The sequence below is a fragment of the Capra hircus genome, chromosome 1, assembly GCF_001704415.2.
Source record: "Capra hircus breed San Clemente chromosome 1, ASM170441v1, whole genome shotgun sequence".
Classification (NCBI taxonomy): domain Eukaryota; kingdom Metazoa; phylum Chordata; class Mammalia; order Artiodactyla; family Bovidae; genus Capra; species Capra hircus.
The window spans coordinates 117,938,907-117,964,409 of record NC_030808.1 but is presented as its reverse complement, the minus strand read 5'-3'; the positions used below and the strand labels follow the sequence as shown (position 1 = coordinate 117,964,409).

The following is a 25,503-nucleotide window of genomic DNA, read 5'->3' as shown; positions in this document are numbered from 1 at the left end:
CTTTGTTCATACTGATGCTTTCTAAGGCCCACTTGACTTCACATTCCAGGATGTCTGGCTCTAGGTAAGCGATCACACCATCGTGATTATCTTGGCCATGAAGATCATTTTTGTACAGTTCTTCTGTGTATTCTTGCCACCTCTTCTTAATATCTTCTGCTTCTGTTAGGTCCATACCATTTCTGTCCTGTATCGAGCCCATCTTTGCATGAAATGTTCCCTTGGTATCTCTAATTTTCTTGAAGAGATCTCTAGTCATTCCCATTCTGTTCTTTTCCTCTACATAGAACTGTTTAATTTTAGCTTCTTTGGCATTAGTGGTTGAAGCATAGGCTTGGATTACTGTGATATTGAATGATTTGCCTTGGAAACGAAGAGAGATCATTCTGTCATTTTTGAGATTGCACCCAAGTACTCCATTTTGGAGTAGACTACTGCATTTTTTCTATGGGATTCTTGCCCATAGTAGTAGATATAATGGTCATCTGTAGTAAATTCTCTCATTCCAGTCCATTTTAGTTCCTGATTCCTAAAATGTCAACGTTCACTGTTGCCATCTCCTGTTTGACCACTTCCAATTTACCCTGATTCATGGACCTAACATTCCAGATTGCTATACAATATTCCTCTTTACAGCATCAGATCTTGCTTCCATCACTAGTCACATCCAGTTTTAAGGCTAAAATTATTCTCACCAGTAGGTGGCAACAATCTAGATGATATAAAGACAAATACAGAAAGGCCACTGAAACTGTCTAGCTTTAGTTTTTTCTTTCCTTCTCATGATATTGAGTAAGAGGGAAAGCGATTCATAAATCTATATTTCCACTGTAATCATGGCACCCAAGAATGCCTCATAAGTCGTCGATGGGTCCTGAGATCTAATTAGAGTTCTGTTTTCAGTGAAAACTGATGACCCACATATAAAATTTTACCTTATGAAATGAATGTGCCTGAAAAATTTGCTTCTGACACACTTGTTTATGTCTTTAAATGTGATAGGATTACTTTTTAAACTTACCCTAATGTTAATATCAATTCCATTCTCTTATCCAACGTAGTTCTCCCCCAGCCTGTATATCTTATCTATAAGTCAACTGAAGTCTTATGATTCAGTTTGTCATTAAATTGTTCTTTTCTTCCCTTCCACTTTCACTACTGTCCAGGCTTCCATTGACACTTTTGATATCTCTCAGATTGCAAGTTTCCCCCTTCTCCCTTTAATTATAATTAGCAATTTCTTTTAGTTTAAAGAAAAAGCAGCAGCAGCAGCAAAGGAACTTATTCACTGATACAACTCTTCTCTTCCTGAAAATTTGGTGAGTAGAATACTACATGGATGAGCCAATAAAATCAGTTCATTTTGTCCTGAGCTTCAAGGTCCTCAGCTGGGGACTGATGCCATTGGAACAACCTGTATTACACCATATGGCATGTTAGGGCTTTGTGGACCATTTGTTCCCTGTGTGTGTGTGTGTTTTAGCCACTCAGTCCTGTCCGACTCTGTGGGACCCCATGGACTGTAACCCACCAGGCTTCTCTGTCCATGGGATTCTCCAGGCATGCATACTGGAGTGGATTGCCATGCCCCCCTCCAGAGGAGCTTCCCGGCCCAGGGATCAAACTCAGATCTCCTGCATTGCAGGCCAACTCTTTACCATCTGAGCCACAAGATTGTTCCCTAGAAACTGCCCTATTAAAGTTCACCTTTGTTTGAAGAGAAAAGCTTACCTGGCCACAGCTAAGCAGTAGATGGCGTTCTCCCTTGGAGTCCTCCCACTATGCTCTGAGAAAGACGCGAAGGAAGATCTGAGTAAAACGTCAGCACTGGGAGTTGCATAGTAAAAAGATGGGTGTGAATAGCCCACTCTTGAAATTGGAGGGAGAGGGACTTGGGGCATATATGTATTTTTTATGAGCTTTTCTTTTTTCCTAGTTGCGGCAGTAATTTTTTTCCGGCTTTGTTGTCTTTTTTGTAATTCAGAGAATGCGTTTGCATCTACCAGTGGAGGAAATTTGACTGTCTCTTCTCTTGTGTCCTGCTGTGCAATTGCCAAAGGATGGGCAAGTTTCCTGCTCACAGTTTGCTCCTCAAGGGGCGGCAGTTTGCTCTCAGTGCCTCCTTGTGAGTTCTTGTCCATAGCTTTCTGCCAGCTCTTGGAGGTCATTTTGGGTTTGGTGAAACCATCCACCATCACAACATCTCCAACTTTTGCCCCCAAGACCCTTGCCCCACAAAGCTGGCCTTTATTCAGGTTGTGACTCTGAGCTCTGAGTACCCATTGTTTTATCTTAATATAAATCCTCATGGAGACTGAGATTTTCAGAAAAGAAACCGTGGACCACATTTTACTCAGTAAATACAACACGCAGTCTTTATGCTTGTGTTTGCACGCAATGGTCAGAGGAGTTTGTCCTGCTGCGTTTTTTGCAATCCAGGCACAGCACGCTGCAATTGACAAAGGCCTTCAGAATCAACAGTTGGCCAGCTTCCGCGGCTGCATGAATGGGGCATTTAGAGACGTCTGTGTGCAGGGCTTCCTGGCACCATGCTCGGTAGGGGTGCACGCCGACTGTCTCATGGGGCCGCACACCCTGTTTCAGGGCCCATTCAGTGAGCTCAATGTACCCATAAAAGGCGGCGATGTACAGGGCGACCCTTTTCTGATACCTGAATGAATGAAACAAGCCAGAGCAAACAGACAAATGTAGTCTCACTAAATACCCCTGAAGCATTCTGGTTAAAATATTTATTTCTTCCTAACTTTTATCTAAAATCAGAAAAGGCCTATAGTAATATATGGGCTTCCCAGATGGGTCTAATGGTAAAGAACCCACCTGTCAATGCAGAAGACACAAGAGATACGAGTTCGGTCCCTGGGTGGGGAAGATCCCCTGGAGGATGAAATGGCAACCCACTCCGGTATTCTTGCTTGGAGAATCCCATGGGCAGAGGAGCCTGGAGGGCTACAATCCATGGGGTCACAAAGAATTGGGACACAACTGAGTGACTTAGCATGCAATATGCAGGTTAAAGCACACAGGCCCTGCTTGTACACATTGTCCTACTGTGCATATGTAAATAATTCAAACTGGATTCTTTGGAGCAATTTTCTTTTTCATGAAAATCAAATGTTCAAGAAAAATATTAAGCTTTGTATTAACTGGGAAAGTACGGGAAGAGATTCAGTACATTTTTAGAAATTTGAACGTTTTGTGTGTTTGTCTGCTTTGTCCTTATTTTCTGGCTTCTCAGAGTCTCCACTGCTCTTCGGATCTAAACCACTAGATTGCCTGCCACCAGCATGACCACCAGTGCCACAGTCTCCTAACTGGTCTCCCACTTCCTTCTTATCCCGCTATGGGCTTTTCCTCACATAGTGCTTAGCAATCTTTTTTTTCCTTTAAGTTGGTGGTGGGCTATGCCCTGTTCTAAACACTCTAATAGCTTCCTGCTGCAACCGAAATTCTAACGCTTCACTTTGGCCTACAAGGCCCCTGTCACCAGGACCCTGCCCATCTCTAACATCACTTCCTACCAACTTCCCTTCTCTTCCCTTACTGGCCTTCCTGACATCTCTATCCTTCCAATACCCCATCAGGCACAAATCAAATGATTGGTGAAGAGTGTTCAGAGAAATAAGAATTAGGGAGGCAAAGCTAGACAGGGCCCTGGAAGGTATTGTCCAGATCCACTTGGACAAGGCTTATCAGACCTCATTGTAGAGATGGAGGCAAGCTAGACTGGTATCATCCAAAATCTACTGCATAGAACTAACTCTTGTTTCTGATTACATGCTCACCATAGCATCTGTTCCTGTCTGTTGGCTTCCCATGGAATTCTCCTGAATGAGAAAGATGGTCTTCCCAGAACATGGGAGTTTCTAGGGCCCTATGACAGTTAGAGTCTAACTAGCTAGAGTTATACATGAATGCATTGGTGTTTTGGTTCATATATCAATTTATTTTGAAATTCATTCGTGTAAGCCAGCAACTCTGAATTTGATCAGTTTTCCTGATTTGGGGAGAAAAGCCTCTCCTGTGTCGCTTAACTGGCCTTTGCTTTCATCCTTAATACCCATGTTGTTGGAACTAGAGCACTCCTGTTGCTGAGACTAGTTGATTCTGCCTCCTAAATGATCTTTTCACTATCTATCTGTTCTCCTAGACCCACCTCTGCTACATAAGCCTAGCTCAGGCTGCCAGTGTCGTTTGCCTGTCTGCCTCTATTCCTCATACTGGAGCCAGAGCCAACATTCTAAAATGCAGATTGCATCATGGTCTTTCTCCACCTTCCATGTCTTCCCACCATTCAAAAGGTAAAGTCCAAATTCCTTCACATTCCTACAGGAGCCTTCATGAGCTGGCCTCTTCTAACCTTTCCAGCCTCTGGCCACTAGCTTCCTCTTATTCTATAATCTACTATGTGAACTTCTTTCAGTTTTTTAAATCTATTCTCGCCCCTGGGTCTTTGTACATGTGGTTCCATCTGTTTTGAAAGTGTTAGTTAATCGATCGTGTCTGATTCTTTGCTACCCTGTGGACTGTAGCCCTCAAGGCTCCTCTGTCCATGGGATTTCCCAGGCATGAATACTGGAGTGGGTAGCCATTCCCTTCTCCAGGAGATCTTCCCAACCAAGGGATCGAACCCAGGTCTCCTGTATTGCAGGCAGATTCTTTACTGTCTGAGCCACCAGGAAAGCCCTCATTGGAACATTTTAATTCTTCTCCCAATCATTTACCTGAGTATCAGCCCTTCAAGTTCCTTTGTAAGGATGCTTTATCTGCTCCTGTAACTCTAGTTGTCCCTACCATACGTTCCTATACCTTCTTGCACAATGCCCATGTCATCATACTTTTCAGGCTGAATGGTAACAGCAGTGACACTTAACATTTATATCCTTCTTACCGTGTGCCAGGCTGACCTCTAAGTTCCTTATGATATTAGCTCAGTTAATCTCTAAAGTAGTTCTATAAGATAGGTGCTATTATTATTCGCATTTTACAGAAGAAGAAACTGAGGATGACTACTTGCTCAAGTGTACACAATTAAACACTGAGGGAGTAGTACCCTAAGTAAATGGGTACTGAAGTTTGTACCCTTGAACATTTTGCAATTCTGTTCTTCCAAGAATTGGTTACTTGTTTTGTGTTTCTTCTACTGGACTGTAAGCTTGCTAAAGGCAGGAACCATATCTTGTTTATTGCTCATAGTACATAGTAAATGCTCAATAGGTGTTTGTTGATTGGGTGGATGAATTGAAAAAAGGAGTTTTTCAGTCTTATTATTTATATTCTCTGAGCTCTTAGATTTTATTTAAAGAGTAAGTGGAAATGGTTAAGTACATGAGCACTGGAGTAAGTTGCTGGGATCCAAAACTTAGTTGGGCCCTTTGCTAGCTGTGTGATGTTGGGGAGATTTCCTAAATCAGTTTCCTTACCTGTAAAATAAGATAAAGAATAAGATTTTTATGGGTAATCTCATAGAAATGTTCTAAGTATAAAATAAGGTAATAAGTAAAACACAATGTCTGCTACAAAGTATTCAACAAATACGCACTGTTGAAAGCAATGAAATGGTTCTTTGCATTCAGAACATGAAAAGAGAGTGTTATAATTATCCCCAAATAGAAATTAATTTAAACTATTTGAATATCTTAGAAAATTTCAAAAGCTGACTTTCCAGTCTGTCACCTCACAGCCCTCTGTGTGTGTGAGGGCATCTGTAAATTATGATTAAATCACCACAAGGGGGCACTGTTCAAAAATACCACTGCATTAAAACCTAAAAGGTAGTTCATGCACCTAGGAAGCTACTGGCTGCAGAGATAGGTTAAAATGTCCACCTGCTTCTCTGAGCCTAGCCTCCTCCACTGCCCCAGCAGCACAGGCAACACTTCATGTGTGGCAAAAGTTTGAAGGTGAAGGTGAAGTCTCTCAGTCGTGTCCGACTCTTTGCCACCCCGTGGACTGTAACCTACTAGGCTTCTCCGTCCATGGGATTCTCCAGGCAAGAATACTGGAGTGGATTGCCATCTCCTTCTCCAGGGGATCTTCCCAACCCAGGGATCGAACCCGGGTCTCCCGCATTGGAGGCAGATGCTTTAACCTCTTAAGTGTGCATTAAATGTAATTTGATAAGTTATATGATAGCTTAGGAAGAGACCATGGATATTTTCAGCCAGTCAATTAGCAATCAGTGGTTTTTAGAACAATTGAATATAAGAGTGGCAAGGCACTTATTATTGTGGTAGCCTTTAAAAAGTGCTGTTAAAAGTCTAATATCCAAACCAAACTGAAGTCTCCCATTTAGATTGTTAGTATAAGGAAAGCCTTCCTGAATTGCAATTCATCACCAAAGGCTCTCAGCCCTGGTGACATCCTTGCTGTCTTATTCCAGAATATATTGCAATAAAAATGTCTAACGGGAACTTTCATGGAGCAACACCCCAGCTAAAGAGGTCCTATGAGAGTTTAGGAAAAATTGATTAGTTTAGCATTTGCTTTAACTCGTACTTGAGGACTGGTCCTTCATTTGATAAATAGCGTTGGACTTGAAGTTTTTGTCCAAGGAGACAACCCATCAGAAACTCCTTCCATCCGTCCCAGACATCCAAGCGAAGTGTTGTGCCTGTGGATAAAGAGAGGTGGAGATGGTTAGGGTCACCAGATTTTGGTGATCAAAAAACATCTAATGATAGCTTTCTCCAAACTGGCCTGAACTAGGTGCCAAACGAAAAGTAGCCTTTGAATAAGGAGACAGGGATGCCTAAAAGTGCGAGAGAAAGAGAGATGCTGTCTTTAGCTTAGGCCTATATTAATTTGGAAAAACTTTTAAACTTCTGTATACTTGCATTTTCTTATCTGCACAGTGAAAGCATACAATGCTGGACTTCTTTCTGCAGCTATCTTAAAGTAGTCCTGTGGACGCTGATTGCTTGCTGATCTATACATCACCATGTAAATGTAAGCTGTTATGTTGAAAGAGAAACTCAACGGTGGCAGGACACATGGACTTCTTGGGCCTTTAGCTTATGTTGTGGGCTATGGGTGAAGACGAACAATCCTTGCATTGTCGCCTTCACAAAACAGGAGCCATTCTGCATTATGAACATAATTGCATTGCAGCTGGAGGACTTATCACTTGTTCCACAAAAGCCTGCCTGCTCCTGGCTTCTGACTACATTCCCTTTGTCCTTCAGGCTGGTGTTTCCCAGGAATCTTTCCTCAGGCTTCTGCTCTTACTGCGTTCCCTCAGGATAAAACCCAGTCTTGGGAACTTTCTTGAAAGTCCAGAGGTTTAAACTCCACGCTTCCACTGCAGGGGGCATGGGTTTGATCCCTAGTTGGGAAACTAAGATCCCCTGGCTGGAGTCCAAACTCCAGCCAGGCCCCTGCTCCAGCTGCAGATTCCTCCTTCCGGGGACATCACCAGCCGAAGGATCATGCTAGAACCCTACTGTTGTGAAAGACAACCTTTGCAGTGCTACCAGAAAGAGAAAAAAACAAAAACGGGCTCCTCCCCATCTGACCCACTCAGACCTTGCTCCCTCAGCCTGCCTCCCTCACTCTGTTCTGGCCATTCTGACCATTCACCTGTTCTTCAGATACATGAAGTCCACTCCCATCTGAGGATCGAAAGACCTACAATTTCTTTTGCTTCAAAGGGTCTTTATCCAGGTCCACAGGGCAGTGTCCTTGTTACTCAGCTTTGCCTTCAACATTGTATCCTCACAGAGGACCATCTCAGTCACCGTGGCTAAAGCAATTTCTGCCACAACCCACCCTCCCCGAAACCCCTTATGCTGTGACCTTACTTTTACTTCTTCATAGTCCCTATCATCATTACTTGAAATCATTTTACTAGTTTGGACATTTTTTTTCATGGCCTACCAAAGAGGAAGATCCTTTAGGACTCACCACACCACCTGCCACTTGCTGAGTATTCACAGATGGTCCTCTGTGAGGATACAAGTGCCCACTCCAAGTTTGTTGGCTGACTGACAGGCCACCTCAGTGCCACTGATGGCATCGTTGATCACCCCTGTGCCCTCACCCCTGAGTCTGCAAACTCCAGCCAGGCCCCCAGCTGCAGATTGCTCCTGCCAGGGACATCACCAGCCAAAGGATCATGCTGGAACCTACTATTGTGAAAGACACCCTTTCCCCCCCAACCTGCTTTTCCTCCTGTCCCGTGTCTCAGTTTGTGTTACCACCATCTTCCTTCCTTGCTGCCTGAACTGGAAACCTGGGAGTTGTTCTCCATCCCTTCCTTTCTCTCACGCCCCCAACATCTATACAATCACTTGTTTTTCTTTAGTCACTCAGTCGTGTCCAGCCGTTTGCGACCCCATAGACTGTAGCCCACCATGCTCCTCTGTCCATGGGATTCTGCAGGCAAGAATACTGTAATGGGCTGCCATTTCCTTTTCCAGGGGATCTCCCTGACCCAGGGATTGAAGCTGTGTGTCCTGCCTGGCAGGCAGATTCTTTACCGCTGAGCCACCTGGGAAGCTCATACAATCACTAAGACCTGACAGTTTTACTCTTGTTTTCTCACCTCCATCTCAACCAGCTCTGTCCTATTTCAGGCCTAGATAATCTCTCACCTAAATCTACCTTGAAAGCTCCCCACAACCTCCCCGTCTTTATTCAATTCTCTGCTCGGATGTCATCTCCTGCTCTAGCCAACCATCTACAATAACCTCTCCCCACCTTACCATACCACTCTCTATTCCCTTCTGCTTTATTTTATAGTTCTTCATTCTATTTAAAATTGGATATTTTTCTGCTGGATGATGCATGCCTTCCCCACTGAAAAGCAAGCTTCAAAACAGTAGGAACCTTGTTACTTAAAAAAAAAAAAAAAAAAGACTTTTATTTATTTGGCTTTGGTCTTAGCTGTAGCATGCAAGATCTTTAGATGTGGCGTGTAGAATCTAGTCCCATGGCCAGGGATCGAACCTGTGGCCCCTGCATTGGGTCTTAGCCACCGGACCACCGGGGAAGTCCTTGGAAACTTGCCACTCTAGCTTACAAGTCTGTGCTTGTTTTCCCTAAAGGTGCCTGGCTCATGGTGGATGATCAGTAAATACTTGTTGAATGACGTTCTGACCCACAGCTCAAACATGTTCTGGCCATGTACTGCCCTCCTAACCCTTAGTAGCTCAGTAGACTGGCCTGTGTTTCTCTCTGTACCCCAGGCTGTTTCTGGATTTGTGGCTTCTTTTGATATCCCTTCTTTTAAGTTCTTCTGATTCTCCCACTTTTCTCTCAATAGTTTACGATGCAATCCTGGCATCACCTCCTCCAAGAAGCCCTCTTTGACTGCACCATCCTCTTACTTCTCCAAATAGGATGAATGACTGTTCAGCTGGTTACCACAGAATACTTGGAAACTCTTTTGTCATTGAACATATATTTTTGCTTTGGAATTGCCAGTTGACAAACACTAAAAGAGAACTTTTTGAGCCCAAGCATTATGTTTCATCCAGTCTATGGGCTGTATTTTAATTATGCTCTTGGGTTGCAAGGAGACCCTCAAGAAAATGGGGCTTATTATATCGAGATAATGACAACATCTTGATTTCTAAGGATCCAAGACACCTCTCAAAATGGGCCATCTCTCCCATGGGTCCCAGGATCTCTCTCTCATGCCCTCTAGGTCTCTTTGGGTGCTCTCATTTCTCCACTGACAGGCTGCCCTGCTTACTCCCAGAGTTTCTGTCCTATCACAACTTTGGCATGCATGCCACATGGATTTGCTGTAACCCAACCTTACTTCTTGACAGTTTTCATTTTTCACGCCTACTGATAACCAATTTTGTCTCTCTACATTTCCCAGTTTGAATTCACAAGAATGATAGTTAGTAATAATAATAGTAACATATTGAATATGAATAGCTAATATTCACTGAATGCTTATTATATGTTCTAAGTACATGAATAACTTCATAATTTAAAATTCGCAACAACCCTAAGGGATGGGTTGTATTATTTTCTCCATTTGACAGCTGAGGAAACTGAGGCACTGTAAGATGAAGTAACCCCCAGGTTTTACATAACCAGTAAGTAGTGGAACCAGGTGTTGGACTTGGACAATCTGGCTCGTGGGCCCTTGTTCCTGTCTTCTATGTTATGCTTGTCTCCAAGAGAGACTCTAATTGCCTCAGCTAGGAGAGCTGAGTTCACTGGACAGCAGATGAATTGATTGCTTTTGACTCAATATGATGGCCCCAGAAGTTGCATGCCAAAGTGATGATGAGACAGTGTGTGACTAGGCTCATCCACACATATCCTCAGGCTCAGACAGGTTCACCATAAATACTTGTAGGCGAGAAAGAAGGAAGGTAGAATATTCATAACAGCAGTAGCCTTAGAGTCACAAAAGGCTGAAGATAAGAAGATCCCCCAGGGCTTCCCTGGTGGTCCAGAGGTATAGAATTTGCAGGGGACATGGGTTCAATCTCTGATCAGGGAACTAAGATCCCACATGCCTCAGGGCATCTCCTCTCTGCAACTAGAGAAAGCCCTCTCAAAGACCCAGCACAGCCAAAAAAAAAAAAAAAAAGGATCCTAAAAGACCAGCCCATGGAGAATTGTCTGAATTACTCAGTGAGCTGGGAGTAGAATTTGGCTTGGAATTCATATCTCTAGGATCTTTTTGAATGCTTAGAAAGCCTCCTTTTTTTCAGTTACCTTTCTTCTCTTTCTTTCCTTTTTGCTTCTCTGCTCTCGCCCTTCTTGCCTCCACTTCACAGGTAGACACCCACACGAGTACATGTTCTTCCTGCTGATCCCTCTCACGTGGTGGTGTTGTTGTTTGTTTTGTTTTTGATCCCTTCCTTTTACAGAATGGGTATTTTTTATGCCCCCTTCTGATGCCTATGTCAGAAGCTTTTTCTCTATCTCCTTTATACTTTAATAAAACTTTATTACACAAAAGCTCTGAGTGATCAAGCCTCGTCTCTGGCCCCGGATTGAATTCTTCTCCTCCGGGGGCCAAAAATCCCGGCGTCGTGATTCAACAACAACCTTTCATCTTGGGGGCTCATCCGGGATCCTTCAGGACAAGGTGAGGATGCTTGGAGCTCTAGCTCTTTGTTCTCTTAGCAAACACGTTTTCTGCGGTGCTTGGGCTTCCCTGGTGGCTCAGACGGTAAAGTGTCTGCCTACAATGCGGGAGACCTGGGTTCGTTCCCTGGGTCGGGAAGCTCTCCTGGAGAAGGAAATGGCAACCCACTCCAGTACTCTTGCCTGGAAAATTCCATGGACGGAGGAGCCTCGTAGGCTACAGTCCATGGGGTCGCAAAAAGTCAGACACGACTGAGCAACTTCGTTTTATAGAATGTTACAATCTGTAGTCTTGAAGTGGGGCTCTTCTTCCCTTACTCTTGGCTCTAGGATTTCTTGACCTTGGCCTCATTGTCCTTTGTGGGTTGATTCCTAGTTGATGGCGTGTTTACTCACAGAGCCTGATCTGCATTAATACCCTCAAAGCTCCTAGCCTACCTTAACCCTCACAAGTCTGGCCTCAGCTAGGAGAACTCACTCTTTTGCTGGAGAATTATGGAATTATTCTGTAGAGATTGAGTAGCAGTTCTACAAATACACTCTAGAAATGCCTTAATAAACATTTTCCAAAACATGGATTATCCCCGACATAATAGATTTGTTTTTCTAAAGCTTCTTGCTGCATTTAAACTTTCTTGTAAAATATTTGAGGACTTTCCTGACAGTCCAGTGGTTAAGACTTCATCTTCCAACATAGAGAGTATAGGTTTGATCCCTGGTCAGGGAGCTAAGATTCCACATACATTGTGGCCAAAACACCAAAACATAAAAATCAGCAGCAATATGGTAACAAATTCAATAAAGACTTTAAAAATGGTCCACATCAAGAGAAAATCTTAAAATAAAATATTGAATTTCTATGACTAGCACTAGAAACAAGAGATTTTAAACACTGTACCAAGTATACTGATATCATCTCCCAACTTAAGTGACTTACTATGTTTTTAATTTATGAAAATCACTCACACATGAGCATTGAAAAGCTTTAGCTTAGCACTCTACCCTAGGCTCCTTGGTCCTCCACAGTGAGGCCACATAGTCTCCATTTGAATGACTAGAACAGTCTGAATTTCAGTAGCAGAGGATGTGTTAAGATGGCAGGCCAGCAGCTCAGAAGTTTGGTGGAAAGTTGCTCTTCCTCTTCATCCTGATCAGATGTTGTCCTGTCTTAATAACTTGCCTTACTCCTCCGGGAATAAGAGACCAAGCCCCCATCTTATGCCTCAGAGCCCAAGTCTCAGTATCCTACTCTGCCTTTGGGGTTTCAGAACTGAGATCCCACCTCTGTTCTCTGAGCTCAGAACCTGGAGAATTCTTATTCTGAATCCTAGTCTCTGGGGTTAGATTTCTCTTACATGTTGGCAGAGGCTCCAGCGTCAGCAACCAGCTTGCCTCATTTCCTACCTTTTATGTCATTCATTCATTGATTCCTGGTGGCTCAGCAGTAAAGAATCTGCCTGCAACGCAGGGGACATGGGTTGGCTCTCTGGGTGGGGAAGATACCCTAGAGAAGGAAATGACAACCCACTCCAGTATTCTTGCCTGGAAAATTCCATGGACAGAGGAGCCTGGCAGGCTGTAGTCCGTGGGGTCTCAAAGAGTCCGACAGGACTTGACAACTAAATACCAAACAACAAAACAAAATAAATTCCTGGTGCAAAATAAATTCTGGGCCCCTGCTGGATCTCCCTAAGGGTTCACCTTCTGTCTTCTTCCATCTTACCAATTGTTAATCCAGACTTACCTGCCTATTCCAGGACCCTCACCAGCAGAGTATTTTACGTGAACAAATGTTACAGGTGTTTTAACTATTAACTTCAGTTTTTTGTAGTAAAGCAGTTCTAATTTCTCAAAGATCAAAGGTGACAATGGATGGTTTTTCTCTTAATGCTTAACTTTGGAATTTCTAGCAAATTTCTAGGCGAGTTAGTAAGCACCCTTTAGCAGATAATCCTTCCATCCAAATTGAGCTGTAATGCCTCCTTTGTCAAACATTAAATTCCTTCATAAGCTTAGGAATTCTGTTAGAAAATAGCAACTTATTTTTAAAGTGCTATGTTGCTCCAGAAAATACAACTAAAATTTATAACCAAAAGTAAAACTAATGAGACTTAAACTTAAGGACTCTTCCTACATGAACTGTCTAATTCTTTACTCTTAATTTTTTAAAGTGGGTTCCCCAAATTGTATATATTTACAAAACCTGGATCCACCCACTCTCTACTTCCAAACCCATCTACCATGCCTCAGCTATTCAGGAAAGCAAGGGCAAGCAACAGTGCCCGTTCTAGGGAAGGTCTCCATCCTCTCCCTGTGTGGTCCCTATATCCCAAGTTCCTGGATTCCTCATGCATACTCTGGGGACAGTATTTGCCTGTCTGATTTGGGCTTTTTCTTTCTGAACGTGGAAACCATGTCTCTGGCTTGGGTTTCCCTTAATGGAAATCAAAACAGAACACTGATCAGAACTTTAAGAGGACAAATAAAATAGGTATCAGTAAAGACACTGGGTTGACAGTAAAAGTTGTTGGAAAGAGCCCCACCCTGAATGTGAGATGACTATTCATTACCCATATGACCTTGAACAAGGTCACTTAACTTCTCTGAGCCTCAGTTTTCTCATATATAGAAGGAATTAAAATGGCACAGTAGGTCTCTGCTGCTGCTGCTCCTAAGCCGCTTCAGTCGTGTCCGACTCTGTGCGACCCCATAGACGGCAGCCCACCAGGCTCCCCCGTCCACGGGATTCTCCAGGCAAGAACACTGGAGTGGGTTGCCATTTCCTTCTCTAGACAGTAGGTCTCTAAGTGGCCTAAAGTCTGGCTGAGGGGCGCTGGAGCCCATCTAGATTTCGCGGCCTGAGCTGACAGGACCCTTTTCTTGGAATAGTCTCTCAGATGTGATATGCTCAGTCTGGGCCATGAATACATGCCATGAGGTGTTCACAGTGCGAAGTACCAAATGGCATCACTCTGTCCTGTATAGGTTGATTCAAGAAAAGGTGTATGTGTGTGTGTGTGCGCGCGCATGTTTTTGTCTATTGGATCTATATAATGTGTCACTAAACCTGAAGTCATAAAATTAGAAAATCACAAACATTAGGATATGTTTAGCTTTGATCAATGTTTGATAAGTTAATTCTCAGACATTCTATCACCAAAAGAGCCCTTTATCTCTGTAATCTTCTTTGTAATGCCTGCAACCTTTCTGTCTCCATCCGGTTTATTGAAATTGCTCTCTCTGAGCTCACCAATGACCTTTAAGCCAGATCAAAAGGTTTTTAATCATACACTGTCTTTGGTCTTTTACCAGCATCCAGCAAACAGTCTCTTCTTCATCATCTGTGACAATGCAGAATCCCTGTTCTGCTTCCGACTCTGACAGCTTTCTGTATCATTTTCTGACTCCTGTCTACTTATGTCAACTTCAGCACCTCCTTCTTTGAGGATCATTTTAAAGTGTGTTATCCTTGACATACCCCGAGCAAGTAATTTAAGCATATAGAATCTTTTTGTTTTCTTTAAATCTATAAAAAATTAGGGGTTGGGGGAATTCCCCGGTGGTCCCATGATTAGGATTCCATAATTCCATTGCAGGTGGCACAGGTTTGATCCTTTGTGGGGAAGTAAGATCCTGATTCCACATGGTGCAACCAAAAAAAAAACAACAAAAAACAAAAATAGAGGTTGAACCAGGCCATTTCTGAATTCTCTTCAATCTCTAAACTGTCTCATCATGACCTGAGCAGCACAAGCCTGAAGACAAGTCACCCTGGTTTTCTCACTTATCTTTTGTCATTTCATTAAATAACTAGGTCATCAGCTGCTTGAAGACAAATGCCACTTGTGTAGTATAGTGTGTGCATGCTCAGTCATGTCCAACTCTTTGCAACCCCATGGACTGTAGCCTTTCAGGCTCCTCTGTCCACAGGGATCTTCAGGCAAGAATACTGGAGAGGGTTGCCATGCCCTCCTTCAGGGGATCTTCCCGACCCAGGGACTGAACCTGCATTTCCTGCATCTCCTGCATTGCAGGCAGATTATTTACCGCTGAGCCACTGGGGAAGCTCTTGAGACTGTGAGAAGGTTCTTATTTTTAGTCTACAGACCCAGACAACAAAGAGGGGTTTTGTTTTTTGTTTTTTGTGTTTTTTTTTGCTGTGCTGGGCCTTCAGTGTGGCGTGCAGGCTTCTCTAGTTGTAGTGAGCAGGCTTATTTAGTTGCCCCAAAGCATGTGGGGCTCTTAGTTCCTTGCACAGGAGTGGAACCCGTGTCCCTGCATTGGAAGGTAGATTCTTTATCTCTGGGCCACCACGGAGACCCCCCAAAGAAGGGGGGTGATTTACATAAATTTGATAATTTACAGCCACACTGCACCTATAGAGGTTTTAGTTTAGAAACAACCCCCCTCCTGTGGTGCATCTGGTATCAAAGAACCCGAGTGCCGAGTAGTAGGTGCTATCACACAGCATGGGGGGTACCGAGGTCTGTCTGGTAGTCCCTGAGCTGGTTGCAGTCATACATCTCCAGTCCCTCTGGGGTCCGAAGACAGAAGACGCTCACGGGGAAGCCACATCTCAGAGCTATCAGTGTTCTCAGATCAGACACTTTTTTACCAAGAAGGGAAATGCCCTCCATGATGGCCATGGTCTCTTGGGTCACAGCGTTGAACACACAGAGAGTGGGCTTATCTTCCTCCTAAGGGAAGAGAAAAGGAGAGAACTCAAGAATACGTCTTATCTGGGGGTTGGGATGAGGGACAAACATCTTGGAGTGTTGCTCTCAGTGCCTCTAGCTCCTACAGCACGGGTACTAAGGTTGCAAGCAAGAGCCAATGAGGCGCCTTGACTTCTGGTCTGAGTCTCACGCTTCTGTCTGAAGACATTTGTGTGCCCTGATGGAGTAGGATATAGCAACTCACTCCAGTATTCTTGCCTGGAGAATCCCATGGATAGAGGAGCCCAGTCCGTGGGGTCACAAAGAAGCAACTTAGCATGGCTTTGAGAAAAGTGAAGGAGACTTGGCAGGGCTTTGAGTCTCTTTGTGCTTCTTATCTATGGGCCCAGATACCCAGGAGGAGTGGTGATCATATATACCCATGCTCTGCTTCTGGAGGTGTTAATTTAGTAACAGTTCCTCCATCATGATGTACTTTAATAAGGAAATACTGTGGATTCTAAACCTCAGCCAATTAAAAAACTCTTTCTAGGAGGTTGTCTGTGGGGAGTGGGACTGAGCTCAGGGTAGGAGTAGAATTTTTCTTATCATTTTATGCTCTTCCTCTTCTGTATGGTTTGACTTTTTTTTTTTTTTAAACTGCATGTATTTATTTTTACTGTTTTAAAAAGGGAAGTACTCGAGAAGATCCCCTGGAGAAGGAAACGGCAACCCACTCCAGTATTCTTGCCAGGAATATCCCATGAATGGAGGAGCCTGGCAGGCTACATACCATGGGGTCAAAAAGAGTCCGATATGACTAAGTGACTTCACTTTCACTTTTCACTAAATAAAAGTGACAAAAGTTTCCTTTGCTCTTTTTGTTTTGGAATCTAAGATGGAACTCAGATATCTGAGAGTTAAGAAGGAATGTTTAGGAGAATGTTAATCTGTTAAGACAGTTAAATCAATTAGACCAGAACTAAAAAAATGTAGCAAAAGGGGCCAATGGGGAAAGGGCAGGAAGGAAAGGTTACTAAAATTTCTAAAATTTTCCGTTTTACAACCACAACAACAAAAGAGAAACTGGCTTTACTTTCTCTTTAGCGGATTCAGGAAGATCTTGTTTTTCTTTAGCGTGATGCTGCCACAGCAGATGTCAGCTCACGGAGCTGCCACCCAGGGTCCCAGTAACTGGTTTCACAGGGTCTTGAGCAAAACTGAGAAGCTGGCCTGGCCTCCAGGTTCCTCAAGTGACTGCTCCAGCCAGCCACTGCTCCCTTGCCCAACTCCTGCTCCCCTCCCGCTTCTTTCTATCAGAATTGTCTTGGGTTTCTGCAGGAACCCCTCCCTGCTTTGGGGTCTGTAATACATGAAATTCATTGTGCACCTCCCAGATAATACATTGCCACAATGTGAGCAACACGCAGATATTTTTGAAAGAGCCTTTAAGGAGTAGTGTTATTGATGATCGCTTAGGCTGTGGCGCTCTTATCTGAGGTCCATTTCGGGGACTCAGATCACTGGGAGCAGTTCAGCTCTCTTCTGCTGAGCTAATCTGCAGGCAGAGCTGCTCACTGAATTTTAAGTGCTTAGAACCATTTTCCTCAACAGCTCCTCATAAACGCCCTCAGAAAACATGGAAAGGACATAGGAGTCACCCTTCGTCTTTCATCACGCTCCTGTGTTCCTATAGCTCCATTAAAGCTCCTAATCCATATGATATTTATAGCCAGGAAGAAATTCCTATGAAATCTGAATAAAAAGATAGTGAGGAAGAGAGAAAAATTATATTTTATGTAATAGTTATTTCTTATTTCTTTTATGATTACTCTGATTTCCCTAAAGTTAGCCCTTGATCTGGGTTTTAATTTATATTTAGAATTAAATGCAGAATGTACAAACAAAACAGCAAAGCCCCAAGTCACCCTTAATAACTAACTGCTATTTGATGTTAGAAAAATAAGTTTAAAAAGTGTTTTTCAGAATATGAATAAATATTTGCCTCCTTCATTCTAACCTGGGGTATGTTGGAAACTATTGCTTGAGTTTTGTTCATTGTTGTCACCCAGTGCCTAGAATAGTACCCAGTACAGAGTGGACTGTCCATAAATATGTATTGAATAAATAAGTCATAACACATCTGGAACACTGTTCTCATTGCACTATTTTAACTCTGTATTTTCACCATTTTATAAGCTTTGTTTTTGTGGAAAACCCATTTTAAGTTCACTAACCCATTTTAGTGAAGGATAGGGAAACCTGGTGTGCTGTAGTCCATAGGGTCACAAAGAACTGGGCATGACTTCATTGGAAGGACTCCAATACTTTGGCCACCTCATGCGAAGAGTTGACTCATTGGAAAAGACCCTGATGCTGGGAGGGATTGGGGGCAGGAGGAAAAGGGGACGACAGAGGATGAGATGGCTGGATGGCATCACCGACTCTATGCACATGAGTTTGGGTGAACTCTGGGAGTTGGTGATGGACAGGGAGGCCTGGCGTTCTGCGATTCGTGGGGTCGCAAAGAGTCGGACACGACTGAGCGACTGAACTGAACTGAACTGAACTGGCAACTGAACTGGCAACTGAACAACATTTTAAGTTCTACTGTGGCGTACCAATTGATGATGCTTCTTCATATTGGTTTTACAGAGAAGGAGCAGGTAACCATTGATTAACAGCAACTTGCTGACTTATCTATTTATAAAAAAGGCATTTATCTATATGATACCCCTCCCTGAATGTTCTGAACATTGAAACACTGGTAGTTATACCCAAGAAAGTCAGATACTGTTAAATAAGCAATTCCATAAACAAACCATTATTGACAAATGTAAAATTAGGTTTTCTACTTTACAAGCAAACCGAGGCACCATGGTAAGAGATAGATACAAAGTGTCTTACTTTTCAATAAAGAAAACACATAGATCTATTTCATGCATGCGTGCATGCTCAGTTGCTCAGTTACTCTTTGCAACCGTATGGACGGCAGCCCACCAGGCTCCTCTGTCCACGGGATTCTCCAGGCAAGAATACTGGAGTGGGTTGCCATGCCCTCCTCTAGGGGATCTTCCTGACTCAGGAATCAAACCTGTATTGCAGGCAAATTCTTTACTGCTGAGCCACAGGGGAAATTCTCTAAATATAATTCTGCCAGAGAAGGAGAAAATAAAGATCATTAAGAATCTGTGGAACTTGAGTTTTTAACTAAACCCTTCTTGTTGGCCAGTCCTGTGACTCATAATCCTATTCTTCCTGGACTCTCTGGAAGAGTCTTGTACCTCTACATTTGATTCTTGTCATTAGTAGTTTAGAACTTTAGGGAAAGTTTAGAGTTCAGTGCAAAGGCAGCTTGTATCACTGTGATGGATGATGCTTAATTGGCAGAAGTTATGAAATATTGTTGCAAGTAAAATTATGAACATTGGTTGCTTTGGGGAGAGAAACTGGGGGCCAAAAGAAGGAGAGAGACTTTTTATTGTATATCCTTCTGTAACATTTGAATTGAGCACCATGTGAATGTACTACCTGCTGCTGCTACTGCTGCTAAGTCGCTTCAGTCGTGTCCGACTCTGTGCGACCCCACAGACGGCAGCCCGCCAGGCTCCCCCATCCCTGGGATTCTCCAGGCAAGAACACTGGAGTGGGTTGCCATTTCCTTCTCCAATGCATGAAAGTGAAAAGTGAAAGTGAAGTCGCTCAGTCATGTCCGACCCTTAGCGACCCCATGGACTGCAGCCTTCCAGGCTCCTCCGTCCATGGGATTTTCCAGGCAAGAGTACTGGAGTGGGGTGCCATTGCCTTCTCTAAAAACACATTATGTATATACATATTTAAAGACATGAAAGACATTTAAGAAATAACATGGAATTTAATCTGCTTAAAAATGTATTATACTACAATTTTCTGAATATTAGAGGGAGAAAAGCAGAAGAAATTGTTTTGATTTCCTTTTCTGATGATTAGGCATCTTTCAAGAACATAAAAACAATACCTCTAAAATAAGAAACAAGAAAAGGATGCCCACTCTTGCCACTCTTATGCAACGTATTGGAAGCTCTAGTCAGAGCAATTAAGCAAAAAAAAAAAAAAAAGAGAGAGAGAGATGAAAGGCATTCAAATTGGAAAGGAAGATGTAAAGCTGTCGCAATTTATGGATGACTTGATTTTATATAGAGAAAAGCCTAAAGACTCTACAAAAAAATCTATTAGAAATAATAAACAAAGTTGCAGAGTACAAAATCAACTTTCAAACATCTGTTGCATTCTAGGGAGTTCCTTGATGGTCCAGTGGTTGAGAATCCACTTTGCAATTCAGGGGATGCAAGTTCGATCCCTAGGTGGGGAACTAAGATCCCACGTGCCTTGAGGCAACTAAGCTCATGTGCCACAATAAGAGAACTGAAACGCCACAGTGAAGATCCCCTGTGCCACAGCTAAAGACCCAATGCAGCCAAATAAGTCAGTTCAATTCAGTTCAGTCGCTCAGTCGTGTCTGACTCTTTGCGACCACATAAACTGCAGCACGCCAGGCCTCCCCATTCATCACCAATTCCTGGAATTTACTCAAACTCATGTCCATTGAGTCGGTGATGCAATCCAACCATCTCATCCTCTGTCATCCCCTTCCTCTCCTGCCCTCAATCTTTCCCAGCATCAGTCTTTTCCTATGAGTCAGCTCTTCACATCAGGTGGCCAAAATATTGGAGTTTCAGCTTCAACATCAGTCCTTCCAATGAATACCCAGAACTGATCTCCTTTAGAATGGGCTGGTTGGATCTCCTTGCAGTCCAACGACTCTCAAGAATCTTCTCCAACACCACAGTTCAACAGCATCAATTCTTCAGTACTCAGCTTTCTTCACAGTCCAACTCTCACATCCATACATGACTACTGGAAAAACCACAGCCTTGACTAGACAGACCTTTGTTGGCAAAGTAATGTCTTTGTGTAATGCCAAATAAGTAAGTAAATATTAAAATGCTACTCTCTCAATTCATCCCACCCCCTCCTTACCCTTCAAGAGGGAGGGGATATATATATATATATACTTATGGCTGATTTATGTTGTCGTATGGCAGAAACCAACAGAACAATTACCATCCAAAGGGGAAAAAAAAAGAACAAAGAAAAGACAAAGAATCTGTTGCATTTCTAAATGCTAACAATGAATTAGCAGAAAGAGAAATTAAGAAAGCAATCCCATTTATAATCACAATGAAAAGGATAAAATACCTAGCAACAAATTTAACCAAGGAGGCGAAAGACTTGTACACTGAAAACTCTAAAACTGTTGAATGAAACTGAAGACAACACAAAGAAATAGAAAGATATTCCATTAGTTCTAAGAATCAATATGATTGGACACCTGAAAGTAACACAACTTTGTAAATCAACTGTATGCCAATAAAGTTTTTTTAAAAGTTGACTTGTTGTGACAGTATATGGCCTACAAATCCTAAAATATTTACTATCTAACCTTCTGCAAAGTAAAAAAATAATAAAACTTTGCCAGTTCTTGTGTTAGATAATTATATCTCAGCAATGTTGAAAATGCTGGCTTGAGTATTACCATAGTTTTGTAAGAGAATGTTGTTCTTGCTTCATAATACACACTTAAGTATTTAGAAACAAAGAATCAACATTATGAAAATGTTCATAATAACTAAAACAGTCTACAGAGTCAATACAATCTCCATCGAGGTCCCAAGCACATTTCTCACAGAACTAGAACAACAACAACAAAAATCCTAAAATTTATATGGAACCACAGAAGATACTGAATAGCCAAAGCAGTTTTGAGACAAAAGAACAAAAAAGTTGAAGATACCACACATTCTGGTTTCAAACTATATTACAAAGCTACATTAATAAAAATGGCATGGTATTGGGAAAAATAGATTCATGGAATAGAATTGAGAGCTCCAAAATAAACCCATACATATATGGACAATTAATTTACATGAAAGGAGCAAAGAATATAAAATGGAGACAGGATGGTCTCTTCAATAAATGTTGAGAAAACTGGAAAACCACATGCAAAAAAAAAAGAAGAAGAAAGAAAGAAAAAAGAAAAAAACTAGATCAATATCTCCTACCATGCACAAAAGTCAACTCAGAATAGATTAAAGACTTAAATGTGGGACCTGAAACCATAAAATGTGATAGAAAAGAACACAAGCAGTATGCTCTTTGACATTAGTTTTGGCAATATTTTTCCAGGTATGTCTCCTCAGGCAAGGGGAACAAAAGGAAAACAGTACTACATCAAACTATAGAACTAAAAAGCTTCTGCACAGCAAAACAGTAATTCAAAAAGACATACGTACCCCTGCCCGTGTTCATTGCAGCATCATTTACCATAGCCAAGATATGGAAACAACCCTAAATGCCCATCAACAAAAGAATGGATAAAAAAGATGTGGTATATATAGATATATATATTTGTGTGTGTGGGTGTACAATGGAACTACTTGGCCATAAAATGATTAAATCTTGCCATTTACGACAACATGATGGACCCAGAGGATTTTATGTTAAATAAAATCAGACAGAGAAAGACAAATATCATATGATTTCACTCCATGTGGAATATAAAAAGCAAACTAGCAACACCAAAAAGATAAACAAATCAAACCAAAGACATAGATACAGTGAACAGAGTAGTAGTTAGCAGACAGGAAGAAGTGGAGGTAAAGGGGTATGACAGGGGTAAAGGGGATCAGTGGTACAGAGATGAATGGAAACTAAATTTCTAGTGACAAGCATGCTATAGAGTTTACGGAGTAGAAATATAATATTGCACGCATTAAAATTATATAATATTATAAACAAATGTTGTGGCAATGAAAATAAACTTTAAAAATACATGAACAAATGCTTATAAAATATTAAAAACACATATAAAAATATAGTCTTTTCATTTACCTAAATGGGGATCAAACAATGTTTATTTTTCTGTGACTTATCTTTACTACATAATAGTAAATATTTTAGAATATTCCTTTTAAAAATAGACTTCCCAATTAGTCTATCAGTAAAATACATGAAAACAAAGAGTTAGCTTTAGCTACCATTAACATTTTCTAAATGCTAAATATGAGAAAATTAGTGCCCCATTTAGCCAAGAATATGTACTTTACTATGTTCCTTGAGGTTGGTGTTTTCAGATGGAGTAGAGAACTAGTACTGAATAGTATTTCTATCTTAGAGAGCAACTCTTATATTGCTTGTCTCTTTGAGAAATTGTTAAAAGTTAAGGATCCTTCACCCCAAAAGTCTCCAGGTACATAGTTTTGCATATTTTGCTATTTTAGGATTTTGTTCTTAAAGCCCAGCCATGGATCCCAAATTAAGCACCACTGATTACGGACAGTATAAATGGAAAATGCTGTCTCTGTTTGTACATACAGCTAATTCACGAATGGCTGTGCTGATGGATTTGAGTGTAGAAACTGCCCCTTCATTTTTATTGTTATGGAGAATTTCTTCCCTTTCCTCATCCCCATAATCTGTTGTAAACCCAAAGAAGTGACTTAACCTTCTTTCTCTCACATCAGTATTCTAGATCTGCTCCTTGGTCTTGCTTCCATATTGGTTTACGGGTTGCTCTGTGATGACTATTTTGGGGCAGGCAGCTTACGGGGAAAGAGAAGGGAAGGGAAAAAAGGAGTTAATGAGGGAACTCTATCCAGTCTCCATGCCTTGTTTGCCTTACTGCATGGATTTTTGCCCAAGACTAGTTTTACAAGTGGAAGAGAGGGGAAGGCAAGAAGAGAAAACCTCTTCCTAAGTTACGAAATCACTTTGGTTGAATTATCCATAAGTTTATCCAAAGTGAGGTAGACATCTTGGACAAATGTTACTCTGTTCATCCATCATACCTTAACAAAGCATTTGAGAGTTGAACAAAATGATATTCCAACATCAGCAAGACTCCAGCTGTCCTTTAGAGCTGCTCCAGCATACATCAGTTCCAGATACCTCCTGCCTTGTTCATCTTCAGAGAGAGGAATCTGGAAATAATCCTTTAAAATCAATAGCACATTATGAAAACAGCACATCTCTACATTACTAGACCAGCCATGTAATCTCTTTTCTTTTACGTTTTCCACTGAGTATTATAAAATTGTTTGGGAGAGAAGGAAGAAGTCTTAGACAGGGGTTTTCAACCTGGAGTCTTTAGATATTCCCAAAAGTTTATGGATAGAATTTAGATGGGAAAAAAGTGTATTTAGTTTTTATTAACTCCAAATAAAATTGGAATTTTTGTTATGAATTCAGGCAACAAACTAAAGTAGCCATAATTGCTTGTTCCTATGACTTTGTCACCAATAGAAATCACAGCTATCTTCATATCCCATTATAGTTGCTGCAGATATCTCAAAATATTTATACTGATCTCCTTTGAAACTGTAATAGTTATGAGACACACTGAAAACACTTGCTGTGTTAATAAGGAAACCCACATCACCAATTTGTTTTCTAATTTTTGAAAATTATATTTCAATATAACTGGTTTGCTTTTTGTGGATATGCATTTTATATTATGCATTTCACCAGACTGCCTAAGGGATCCATGACACATAAAGGTTAAGAGCCTCTATGTTAGAAGATCTAGATTTTAGAGATCATAGTAATTAATAAATATCATATAACTATGATTCAATAAATGCTCCTCAGCAAGTGGGAATAGATCATCTCCAGTTAAATACCATTTGATGGTCAGTTCCTAAATATTTGTCTTAATTTCCCACTTTAGAGTGAGCATTTATAAGAAACTTTTAAGAAAAGTACTGCACCCAAATTATTTCTTATTCTGACTCCACGATCCTAGGTTAAATGGTCAACCTCTCTGAACTGCAGTTATTCCTGGATGCAAAATGAGACTGTAGCCCCAAAGTCCCCTCTGCATCCCAAGTCCTTTGGTTCTTTATAGTTGCTTGCTCAACACACAACCCATTGTCTGATAACTGGCATGTTCTACTTACCCAGCCTAAAGTTAGTGTTTTGTTTTTCTCCTTTTATGAAGAATTGCAGTAATACTATCTGGCCAATGCTCAGACATATGAATCTTATAAAGAGAAGTTAAATTCCACCCCCCCCCCCAAGAATTTTCCTGTCTAGCATATTTACAGTTAACATTATCTAACAAATGATTATGTAAGCAAACAATGATATTTTCAAGTAGTTTTACTTCCCTGTTTGCTGAAAATGTACCCAATAATATCTTTACCCCACATACAGTTTAAGCTTCACTGCGTAGTTAAAATTAAAACACATCTTAGTGGCTCAGGGACCAAATACGTACCTTTATCATCAGCTTGACAGCCTCCACAGTTTCATCTGTTGAAACATCAAACGGTTCAAAAGATCCCTCAAAGGCTACGAAAATTCTCATTTTCTCAAAAGAAGAAGCTTTCCCCCAAATTCTATTGTATAGCTGGGAGAATCCCAATTCACAATTAAAAATGATGACAGTAAAAATGTTACTGTCCAGCCTCAAAGGCAAGTTGAGAGAACGTGGAGAGAGCAGTCGTGCAGGGCCACAGTCTCGGGTGACACTGGCAGCAGCTCCAGTGGAAGAAATGTATCTCTGCAGATGGCATTAGTCAACAGCCACCTGTTCCTCTATTACGGAAGCCAGCATGCTTGACAATGGTTGAGGCAAGTGTGAACAGGTGTCAAGCATGTAACACAAAAATGCCACATGTGAATTACAATTTGTGATGTGACCACCGTCCACTGACCCTTGAATCCATAGTCGCCCAAG

At 41.6% G+C, this 25,503-nt stretch overlaps 1 protein-coding gene across 1 annotated transcript; it reads right to left on the bottom strand.

Annotated features, from left to right (window-relative positions):
• Positions 1,728-25,248, bottom strand: ANKUB1 (ankyrin repeat and ubiquitin domain containing 1). Its single transcript, XM_018053811.1, is given in 6 exon segments — positions 1,728-2,429; positions 2,431-2,671; positions 6,517-6,631; positions 15,554-15,770; positions 23,615-23,758; positions 25,042-25,248. Coding segments are annotated over 6 exon segments (1,509 nt in total). The 5' UTR covers positions 25,132-25,248.